At 42.1% G+C, this 12,035-nt stretch overlaps 1 protein-coding gene across 1 annotated transcript in view; it reads left to right on the plus strand.

Annotated features, from left to right (window-relative positions):
• The window catches only part of GPLD1 (glycosylphosphatidylinositol specific phospholipase D1), a 35,161-nt gene extending 23,340 nt beyond the window's left edge, over positions 1-11,821 (plus strand). Inside the window, exons 16-25 of the mRNA XM_006133992.5 lie at positions 1,646-1,720; positions 3,183-3,339; positions 5,171-5,312; positions 6,335-6,437; positions 6,518-6,611; positions 7,236-7,412; positions 7,732-7,892; positions 8,292-8,318; positions 8,417-8,467; positions 10,203-11,821. Of these exons, the coding sequence (XP_006134054.3) occupies positions 1,646-1,720; positions 3,183-3,339; positions 5,171-5,312; positions 6,335-6,437; positions 6,518-6,611; positions 7,236-7,412; positions 7,732-7,892; positions 8,292-8,318; positions 8,417-8,467; positions 10,203-10,280 (1,065 nt within the window). The 3' untranslated portion in view covers positions 10,281-11,821. The remainder of the gene's footprint in view (positions 1-1,645; positions 1,721-3,182; positions 3,340-5,170; positions 5,313-6,334; positions 6,438-6,517; positions 6,612-7,235; positions 7,413-7,731; positions 7,893-8,291; positions 8,319-8,416; positions 8,468-10,202) is intronic.
• The last annotated feature ends 214 nt before the right edge of the window (positions 11,822-12,035 follow it).

The raw sequence follows: 12,035 nt of genomic DNA on the forward strand, positions 1-12,035 counted from the left end.
GGGGTTTTCAAAGCTGGGTCGTGGGTCCATCCGGGCAAGCCGCTTGCGGGCCGCAAGATGCTATGTTTATCTAAGTGTCCATAGGATGGAGCCTCCCATCTCCCATTGGCTGCAGTTTGCTGTTTCCAGCTAAGGGGAGCTGCAGGAAATGGTGTGGGCTTGTCCGATGCTTCCCACAGTTCCCCTTAGTGGGAAACAGCAAACTGCAGTCAATGGGAGCTGCAAGGCTCTGTGCCTATGGACACTTAGATAAACAAAGCGTCTTGCGGCCCACCAGAGGCTTACCTGGGTGGGACTGACACCCAGCTTTGAAAAGCCCTATTTTATATACCATGTTACACTGACTCCCACTGTATCTTATACATTGTCATAAAAGTTTTAGCCCCTTTTCCTTGTCTGAACTTTCACAAATTACTTATGTTGGAGTTCCTGGTTTCTATAGGCTAATTAACTGGGTACATCATATTCATGAGCATTTACGCCAGTCAGCTGCTATATTACTGCTGTCAAACCTTGTAAGTTTCAGTTGAACATTTTACACATACTGTTTAAACATACCTTCTCAAAGTATCAGTAGTGCAGGTGGTTTCTCATTTCACGTAAGTCAGATGACTGTCTTATTTACTGCTGTTGCATCTTGTGACTTAAGTAACTGACATGCAAGTGATTTTATGTCAAGCAAAACCGCAGGCCTTCATTAATTATGCTAAGTTGTTTTACATTACAGACCCGGTCAATACTTTTACTTTACCTATACATACACTGCCTATATAGGCCACTCTCACCAAGGGGTTCTGGGACAGTTTTTACAGTGGGGGTGTACAGCTGTTGTACCAAACTGGAAACCTGGTATTTAGTGGAAACCATTTCAAGCCAGGGGGTGCTGAAGACCCCCCACACTTCTAATTCCAGCACCTATGCTTTTACCCACCACTGACAGAGCTAACAGACTGCATCTGATCTGTCCTATATTCTTCCAGGATAATGGCTGCTGTGTTTTACTTGGTTGCTAATATTGCTTTTTTTAAAGTGTCTGAAACAAACTACAGCCCAAATGTTCAAACCCTGATTGCCTCAACTTAGGCATGTTGATCTATGTTTGGGTGCCTAAACAGTTCAGAAATGCACCCAAACAGCCCCCTTTTAAGTCAATGGGTGTTCCAGCTGCTTAGCACTTTTGGAAAATCAGGTGGGGCTTATTTTTAGTTGCCTAAATATGGACTTAAGTGCTTACATCATTAGGCTTCCAAGTTTGGAAAATTTGATACTACCCATCTCTTGTTGCCTAAAATCTGTGCCATTGCATTAAGTTACTGTGAATTGAAGTTATATGAATGCTTTATTTACATTAATATTGCCTATTATCCTTGTTAAGTAACATAATGAAAACTTCCTTACTTGTTGTAACAAGCATGCTGGTTTCCTTCTCAGATCTAGAGCCCCAGATCTAGATCAATTATTGGCCATTGAATTTAGTTCTTAGGTTTGGGGTAGAAGACTCAATATACTGGGAGGGCTCTGATGGTTAGGCTGCATTTCTCTAACTAATGGTCCTTACAGAGTTAATAGATTCTCCAACTTGTAATATTAAGTCCGTATTTGACACTGACATGTGTTTTCAAAATGTTTCCCCTCCACTGTTTAGGGTGCTGTGTATGTATATTTGGGCACTGCAGGAAGAGGCCTGTCATCTTGGCCAAACATTACCATAACTTGCCAGGTATATTTTAAATTGTCCTTCCTTCTAGTAAAAGTTCAGAACCGGGGACTGAAGGAGTGGGGCAGGTCACTGTACCATTTTATTCTGTATTGTCCCATCCCTTCAGACTATTCTCTGGAGGATGCATATGAGATAAGCAAACTAATTTTTAGTTGCACAGGGACCACAGCTGCAGTAGAAAGCAATCGCGGCATAGTTCACGTGACAAGGAAACTGTTGTCTTAAATTTTTTCTGATAGGTGTAATAATAGCTGTGTACACAGCCTTTTTCATGAGGCTTGTGTTAAGATCAGCTGCCCACACTCTGCAGACCTAGACTCTGTGGCTGTGTCTACACTTGAAGTAGGAATAAGAAATCCTCCGGAAAAGGGCTTATTTTCCGGAGAATCGTGTCTAGACTAGCGCTTTTATTCCGGCTTATCCCCAAGCCGGAAAAAAGCGGCAGCCATGTAAATGCAAATGCCGCGGGAGATATTTAAATCCCCCACGGATTTGCAATTCTGAAGTGTCTAATCTGCATCCCTTTTCCGGAAAAGGGGTGCAGTGTAGACACAGCTTGTGGGTTTTTTTCGGAAGAGGTATGCAAATAGTGCTTGTATTTGCATACCACCTTCTTTTTCCTCCTTGGAAGAGGCTTTTCTGCCATTTGGCCCCGTCTACGCAGGGCCAAATGTCGGAACCCTCTCCCCTCTTTCTAAAGCCCCCTTCTTCCTCGTAAAATGAGGTTTATGGGGGCTTTCGAAAGAGAGGTTTCTTTCTGACATTTGGCCCCATGTAGATGAGGCCAAATTGTGGAAAAGCCTCTTCTGGGGGGGAAAAAAACGGAAGAAGGTATGCAAATACAAGTGCTATTTGCATACCTCTTCCGACTTTTTCCTCCCCCTTCCCCTCCCCAGTGTAGCCGTACCCCTAGAGTTGTCCAGAAGCAGAGGTTCAGTTTTACTACCATATACTTTTGGATAGTAGACCAAAAGTCAAATGTCAGGAAGAGGCAGAATGGGGGAAAACAGTGTGTCTACAATGCTACACTCAAGCTACCATTACTGGGGATAATGCTTAAACTACTTTTAAGGATCTGGGGCATTGCTCGTCCCCTATTCTTCAAGAGAAAGGATATCAAAATCAGTCCCTGTATCTAATTTTTCATTTGTAAGAGGCCACAGATAAAAACAAATGCTTTGTTTTACATCTGGCTTGTCTCTGTGTGGAATGTCAGTTGTGGGGAGTGGGAGGAGGAGGGAGCATGTTTTCCAGCAGAGCAAGAAGTGCTAAGAAATGGACTCCCTGTTCTCCAATTGGTTTTTATAAAAAATAAACAACTTGGTTACAAGATGGAAGCATGTTTGATAGGAATATTCAACATTAACTCTTAGAAGGGATTTAAAGCAATGCAACAAAGCAAGGAGACAATTACAATGCTGCCTTCGCCTCTGAGTTTTGATTGAGATATTGCCTCTTGCAGCACACATTCTGTAACCTTGGCTGGTCACTGCTGGCTGCTGATATTAATGGGGATGGAAAGTCTGATCTGGTTGCCGGTTCTCCATATGCACCTGGCGGTGGAAAGCAGAGAGGATTTGTAGTTGCATTTTATTCACACTTTAGCTGGAGTGACAAAGGTGATACTGAATAAATTGACATGTCCATATTTTACATGGCTATATTTGTGTTCTTGCTGTGACACTTTTAATTTGAATCCTTTGTTATGTGAAACCCAAACAACCTATTAATTGTCTCAGATTCTTGGAAGGTTTGTGTGTGCTTTGGAAGTAAAGAAATAAATATGTAAAACTAGTTTCTAGTATTGTATTGCTGTACCTGGATATCTGCTGTCCCAGCTGAAGAAAATTTAAAATTAATTTGCTCCTGTATTTCTGAGGATTTGATGATTGATTAACAAAAGTCAGTCTACTAATGCAGTGATTTTGTCTGTGCCTTGTATGGTAGGTAAACAATTTTGCACATACCTCAGCCTAATTGTATGAGTATTAATTCCAAGGTTAGTGTGTATAGTTCCTAAATCAAGGTAAACAGAACTGTTCTTCATAAGAATGGAGGTAGGGGAATACAGTTCTCTTGTAAACATTTAGACCCTAGATCTGCAAGCACTTGAGCATGTGTATAACTTTACTCATGTGAATAGTAAATGCTATTAAAGTCAATAGTAAGAACTATTTAGTGCTTTCAGAGAACAGAACCTGGCTGTGAAACAGAAATGAATGTCTTGTCAGTATGGAAGAAATATTTAGCAATGAGTGCTGCCAGGCAGTGATAGTTTAATTGTTTCTTTTTTTTCAAATTGACAAGGGCCTGAAAGTATCACAAAAGACCTTATTTATGCCATACTAAGAGCTCCTAAAAGGGGAATTCTGCAAGTGAGCCCTGTAACGAAAGGGTAAGAGTCACACTGGATTATTGTGGGGTGAGAGGTAAGGATGTTAAGAAGTGGGTATCTGACTAATCGTGTAGTTGATAACAATTTGTATTGATTGCATGATTAGTCGATAAGGCTCACGCTGGGTCCTGGACATACCCCTGCTGCACCTCTGCCTCCCCTGCCTTCTCCCCCACCACCACAGAGACAGTGCTGTGAGGAACTGGATTTTAAGCCAGCTCCCCCCAGCACTGGCTCCTGCTCCCCTCCCCCTTACTGCCTCTGTATCAGAGGCAGCAAGAGTAGGGGAAAGCGAGTAGTCAAGTAGTGACTCAACTATCTGATAAGTCTAGATTTATCGGATAGCTGACTACTTGACTAATCACTTATAGCCCTCGTGAGAGCAGAGGTGACCCAGAAAAAGAAACGAGCCCAGAGTTGGAGAAAATGAGAGTGAATATGTAGAGGTGCAAAACTTCATCGGGTGAGGTTTGGTTATTGCATAATCCAAGAGTCTCATTGTTTTCCAACTGGTGTTTGTGGGTGGGGAAAGCTTTTAGTTATCTTGTACTAATTTTGACCTATATCTATATCAAATAAGGATGGAAGCAATTGGGAAATGCTTTTGAATTCACAAAACCTTGTCAGCTGAAGGCTGTGTAAAACCAAAACCCAGGAGTGATTTGAATTAAGATCACATTTATATGAACTCCCTAAGCATTTTGGGTTCTGATAAATGGCTTCAGTTTTTTCTTAGTTCTAGTGAAGACATTTCAGTTCCACTAAAACTAGTTCGTTATCTCCTGTTAGAAGTTGAAGCATCCCATAGGTTGTGTCTGAATGACTTAGAGCCAAGATTTCACTACCAAACACAGCTTTTGAGTACTGCTTTGCCACCAAACATAGTGTATTATGAAATTAGAGGTAACTGTACCATACCATGGGACAAGTAACCAGATCAAACCAGTGTCTATTGCTAGATTGAAATGTGGACTATTCCAGAAACTGATAATGAATATTCTAGCCTCAGTGAACATCCTAACTTAACCCTTGTCTGATTTGATTCTTTCTGGTAGGGCTGATATCAGTAGAGGATGCCAATTGGATGGTGAAGGGGGAAAAGAACCATGCCTGGTTTGGATATTCACTTGCCAGCCATCAACTAGAGAACAAAACCTTGCTGTTGATTGGCAGCCCTACCTGGAAGAGATGTCTTGGGTGCGTTGCCCTTTTATTTGGCTGTTGCACATGTTTGTAACAGTTCCTTTCACAACCTATGGGTTTTTTTTAGTCTTTAAGATCTACAATAGATCAATATTGTTTCAGTAATTAACTATGTAACTCTATGCTTTGTGGACAATAATATGTCATATTAAGAGAGAACCTCACACCGAGGCTGTGTCTACATTGAAAAAGCTTGGTGATCAAAGTGCTGTCGACATGCAAAAATAACCAAAAGTGAAAACCAGTTTTCCTACCTCCCATTATTGGCATTTCATAGCCACATAGCTAGTACCCTGACAACAGATAAGAACAAAACTATGTGGGTAAGCATCCCATAGCACAATGTTGTGGGAAGGCAGAGCTGATCCCTGTGCTTCTTGGGATTCTTTCCTAGTTCTGTGAGATCTCCATGCTAAGGAATGTCAAAGCAGCACAGCAGCCTCTCCAGCCCTCCCCCTGTAGAAGCAGTTGGCCTGATGCTGTGGCAGAATAGAACATTTCAGTGGTTTGTTCTTTGTTCCCCAAAAGAAGCAGCTGTCAGATACTTCCTGGAGCTTTGAAAGGGTAGGTGTGCATGCTTGCAGGGCAGCAGAGATCTCTCAAAACTCTGAGCAGAGCCATCACAGCAGGCATTGTGGGATACTTAAGGAAGCCAGGTCTCTTGACAAAACATAGTCCACACTGGCTCTTTGTCAACAATAAAAGGAAGGGAAAAGACAGAAGTATATTGCAGGAGTAGAAGTTTTTTTGTCACCAAAACTGGGTGTTTTTCTCCACAAAAGTTGCATTGTAGTGTGTACACTCTGTTTTGTCAACAAAAGGCAGTTCTTGGTGACACAATGTGCCAGTGTAGACAAGGCCTAGTAAATTCAAAATCCTACCTCCTTTTCCCTTCATAGCTGTTTTGAAAAAGCTTTTTTTCCGCTGAAACATGTTCTGCATAAACAATGCTGTAGGTATCTACAAAATATATTATAAGTTACTACTTTGACTGAAAATAATATTGTGTGTTCTAGTCTGGGTAGCTGCATCTCATTGAATACCAAACAGAGTGTTGGAAAGGTGTATGGATACAATCCACCAAGCACACACAGCTGGTTTGCTGTAACTGGAGCCATGGTAGGACCTTTTCTTTAGAATGCTGGGAGTTCGCAAGGAAGCATTATGTGAAGCAACTAACGTGTTTAATGAATTGACAGGCGAGGGGCAAACTGGGTTCGTCACTGGCCAGTGGCTTTGTGTCTGTGGCTGGAATCCCAAGAGAAGTGTTGGTGGTGGGTGCACCTACGTCTGGTATGTTATTCTGGAAACTGGAACATTTCAGCTATGGATTTTCTATGTCTCGAATGAATGACAACGCTAGTTACAGCAAGTTAGAAAATTGACTTAATAGCCACATTGAATTTATGAATGTGCTGTATGATGGTCTCCCTATAGATGTCCTAAACTGCACAGTATACTTTGCACAGCCCCATCTGCTAGAACCTCAGACTTGTTTAAGGCAGCGGTGGGCAACCTGGGCCATCAGGGTGATCCACTGACAGGCCAGGAAACATTTTGCTGATGTTCACAGGCATGGTCCCTTGCAGCTCCAACTGGCCACGGTTCTTGGCTAATGGGAGCCACAGGAAGCAGTGGCCAGCACGTCCCTGTGGCCCACGCTGCTTTCTGCAACTCCCATTGGTTGAGAACGACAAACTGCAGCCAGTGCAGGGGTCATGCCTGCAGAGGTCATTAGCAGCAAAATGTCGCCCAGCCTGGTTTAGGGCTGCCCACTCCTGGTTTAGGGCAAGATTTTTTTTATACGGAACAGACTTTTGTTAAGTAGTTTTCATTTTGTTCATATATTTGATAACGGACTCTACATGCCTATTCCTGCGAGTGTATACATCTAATTCTGTCACCTTGACTTTTCAGACAGCACATCCAGGATTGCATTCATATCCTCAGTTCTGCACCAAGCTGGAAATGTTCTGATGTATGACTTGACGCATGGTGCCAACCCTTCTTTGCTCAGTACTTTCAGTGGGGACAGGAGGTTCTCTCGCTTTGGAGGAGATGTGCACTTAAGTGACCTGAACAATGATGGACTAGGTAAAACAAAAAGATTTTAGACTGTGTGGAAGAGTTTTATTTGAAGCAAGAATAGACTTGCCTCCTACATTTTCATATAAGCTCAAAACACAACCCGTTTTATAGATGGACATAAACATTCCAAGAAGCTTTATAGCAGAAATCAAACAATTCAGTCATAAATTAAGAGAACTTTTTCACTTTATCCCTATACTATGGACAATCAGTCATTAATGTTCATATTGTTGCATATACAGACCGGTATAAATGTTAGCTCTTGTGTTTTGGTCTAGTACTATTTCATCTTCACAACACATATTCTCTTTGTGATTACTTGCAGATGAAATTATTGTGACATCTCCTCTGCGAATGGAAGACATCACATCTGTACTATTTGGAGGGGAGGCTGGACGTGTTTACATCTATAATGGAAACGAGACTACATCAGGTCATGTGACAGACAACTGCAAATCATGGATTTCTCCTTGTCCTGAAGACTGGGTAAGAAAAGAGTAAAACTAGGAGACAACATAATTACACTGCTGCAAATCCACGGATATCTGCAGCTCATTTTTGCACACCCAGATGTCGCTAGTAAGCTTTGTACCTGTGCAGGGCTCTAAACATAATGACAATGAATTGTGTCCATTGAAAAGAAAATAATGGACTAATACCTGAAGTTTAGTTTAAGTAAAAACTCCATCTTGTTGCCTTTATCACACAGAAACTTACTCAGGTTCTGAAATCCATGTAATTTTTGTCTGTTTGTGAGCAACTTTGCATAGAGTTCTGCAATATGGGAGCAAGGCAGTTTTAATGCATGTCTTTAGCCTGAAAGTGAAATACATTGTAAGAAGGTGGTTCTACTAATGGTCCCTCCACTTCTTTCTTTTGTTTCAGGCACAATATGTACTAATTTCTCCTGAAGTGAGTAACCAGAAAATCAATGGCCAAGAGTATTAAAAAAAAAAAAAAAACTTTTAAATTAATCTTCTCAGAGCATAATGAAGAATCTCATTTTACAGGAAGGATCAAGATTTGGGAGCGCTATCGTCACTGTGAAATCTCAAGGAAAGGTGAGAGAAATGAATTAATGACTCGTCTGCCAGTTTGTTTCTTGCCAACACTCGTCTGTGTCATTTGCGTTTACTACTTAGCGCCTTTACATAGCATCATTCCTCTGCTGATCTCAAAGTGCTTTTCAGAAATTAATCAAGCTTCCCTATTAAGTCACCCTTTGGGCCAATATTTAACCCCTTTTTATAGGTGGGTAAAGTGAGGCAAAGAGGCCATTGCTATCTCAATATGGGCAATGGAAATTAGCTCTTAAAAAATTTGCCCCAAGTCAGTTGCAGGCTTGACTCTGTCTTGTGTTTTTACCACTAGACTATACTCTAAGGCTACGTCTACACTGCAGGGTTTTTGCACAAGAAGTCTTTTGAGGAAGAGTTCTTATGCAAAAACTTCTTGCGCAAAAGCATGTCCACACCTGCACGGATGCGCTGATTGCCATTCACTGCTTTTTCGGATAGGCTCTATTTGCACAAGAAACCCCAGCAGAGCATCCACACATGCCTTTTTGCACAACAGCTGTAGTGCAAAAAGGAGTTATGCCTCGTAGAAGGAGGTTTACCTACATCGCAAAAAGCCTTCTTCCATTTTACTGTCAATTTACTTGCGCAAAAGCGTGCTTGAGGTGTGAACGCTCCACGGGGTTTTGCGCAAAAACGGCTATTTTTGTGTAAAAACCTTGTAGTGTAGACGTAGCCTAAGGGTGCATCTATACTGCACCATAGCTTGAAATAAGATACACAATTTGAGCTAAGCACATTTTGTATCTTTTTTTCAATCTTATTTCAAAATAAGTAATTTTATAATTTCAAAATAACCCGCTATTCCAAAATGGCCCTTACTCCCTGTGGAATGACGTTTACAGGAACGTTGGAATAGCGAGCTCATTATATTTCAAAATAACGGGCTTGCTGTGAAGATGCGGGATAGCTATTTTGGGATACTCCAGTTTCCCAAAGTGGTGTTGCAGCATAGACATAGCCTAACAGCCTACGCTCAGTATTTATGTAGTCTTGCATTTTAGTACAGGTTTTTGGTAGCAAAAGCCATATGCTTAGTTCTTGCCAAACATTAAAGAAGGCCCAGTTCTTGCCCTGATGAGCTTGGATATGCCTCACTTCTCTCTGGATGAAGATATGGGCCTTTTGGAGGGAGACACAATCTCTGCCTACATGCCTCTGACCCAATATGTGTTTGTTTTTCGTTTGCCTTTACTCTGAGTTGGTCATGTGAATAGACTTCAGGACTTTATGTTCTTGCCCATTTTCTCTCCTTGTCCGTAATCAGTTGAGGAGATGATTGCTTATCTCTGCAGTGGTCCTTACTTAAATGATGGTTGACCTCACACAGCCAAACAGCCTTTAGGAAAAGTAGCTGGAATCTTAATTGCTTTCAGCCTAAAAGAAGGGGGCATTTCTCATGACAAACCCCTTATGAAGCAAGCACCATTTCTGGCTGCCATGGTATTGATTAGAGAAGTTGGTCTACAAGCAAGTGGTTCCCTTTTCTTTTTCAGGCCTTGTGTGTACTAGAAAGGGTTTACTCCCTTAATAAATATGCTATAATACCAGCTATAGGACTGGTCTGTGGTAGGGCTTTCAGCTGGGACTAGCTATATTGATTGGGGGCAGGAGCGTGTGATTCTTTTGTCTTGTTGCTTCTTGATCCTCCTGATACAGTTATGCCAGCAAAGCCCCCTTAGAGTTGAATTTTGTTAACCTCTGTTTTGTATCTTTGCAGAGAGAAGTTGTAGTAGCGGCTGAGAGAAGTTCGGTGAAAGCTAGACTTAGCGGAAGGCTTTTTATGTATACCCTTTAACGTTCTTTGCTGGGTTTGGGTACGAGTCTGTTTTCTGTGGTGGACCCCTCCTCCCAATATCTATGTTGTTCTCCCTCACTCCTACCTGTGCCATGCTAACAAACTAGATGCTCAAACAGGATGTAGCTAAAAAGACGATGTAAGCAGCAGGAATAATTGGGGTTGTTTGTAAAAAGAATAGAGAATACTAACTGTCATGGTCCATCTGTACAGCTTTAGAGTTGCAAGCCAACAAAAAAAATCCTCTATTCAAGGAAGTCAGATGGCTAAGTAACCCCTCCATAGGTGAAGTAGCATGAAGAGAACCAAACCAACCATTATCAACCTAGCATCACTTTAGGCAACTTATGAGGCAGGCTGGTTTCAGCAGATTTTTGGCTACGTAAGGAGTAGTGCAGCTCTCCTAATTTACACACTTAAATAAGTGCACATGTACAAACACTTTTAATTCTGTTGTCATATTCCTGCCGATCAGAATCCCCCATATACTTCCTCTCTTCTATCACGTACATTTCTAATGCAGCCAACAAGCTCTCCAGTCAGCACCCATTGCTCTTCAGCTCACCCACTTATCATCTAGACACAGTAACAGCATGGGTCAGACATCCTGGTCCAGAGCTGGTACGAAGGGGGTGCAGAGGTAACTAAGTTCATCTTTGTACCACACTCATTCCTTGCTTCCAGCAGCCTTATATTGGCTGATAAGTGCCCCCAAGTAACTAAACCAAATCTAAGGACCAACATAGTGGTGCCGTGAGCTACAACTTTTATGCAAGCAGAAAGGATAAAAACTTAGCACAGGACTCTCTGCACAATAAATGCAATCCTCTTGTATTAGGGCAATGCCCTCTGGGCTAGACAGACTGCATTGCAGTGATCTGCCATCAGTGTTGCACTAAGTGGCTCTGCTGTACCAGATCATCTGCTGTCCTGCTACCTTCTATGGAAGGACTTTGCCTATTATCTCATAACCTTGTATTTTATTTTCCAACTGCAGCCCAGAAACCACCAGTCCTGAAGCTGAAATATAATCCCGTCCATCTGGGACTAGACATTTTTTGTACTGTCTATATTCCAGTGGTGCTCAACCTTTTTTAATTCCCGAACAAATTTTGGTTGGGGGGGGAGGGGGGGAAAGGCACCAGGAACATTTTGTTGCGTCCCATTTAAATTAAAGCAGCGGTCCACTCCCCTGCCATTCTCACTGCTTCTGTCGGGCACCAAGTCAGGAAAACAAAATGGCAGCTGGCCCAGCGTTGTCACTCACCACGAACACAGCCCAAGGTTTGCACACCGCTGCTATATTCAAACACCTGATACAAGTGGGAGATTCCAATTAGTGCAACAGTCCACGTGGCCATTTTTGTCCTAGCCCCTCTACACAGCTCCTCATTTACTATCAGAGAGGACGAAGTAGGATACATGTCTAGAATGTTACATTGATATTGGGTGTTGACTTCACTACAGTTGAAGTTGTGCTATAAATGGATGGTGGGCTAACAGCAGCTGAGTGGTTCAGAGCAGGCCTGGGGCATCCCTAAGACTAGCACATGTCTTAGGGATGCCCCAGGGCAGGTGCATGTTAAGGAACTCTGGCTTCAAGGGGAAGGGAAGAGAAAGGCAAACTGTGCCTGTCTGGAGAAATTCTTTGCAGTTCATTAACTAGGAGCTCAAGGTTGAATTCCACTGGGGCTTGTTCCTTACATTTTTATGTAGAACTCAGTGGCTATGGTAAATGTAAAGCTCTGTTCTTAT

This window comes from Pelodiscus sinensis, chromosome 2 (genome assembly GCF_052426305.1).
Source record: "Pelodiscus sinensis isolate ZL-2025 chromosome 2, ASM5242630v1, whole genome shotgun sequence".
Taxonomy (NCBI): Eukaryota; Metazoa; Chordata; order Testudines; family Trionychidae; genus Pelodiscus; species Pelodiscus sinensis.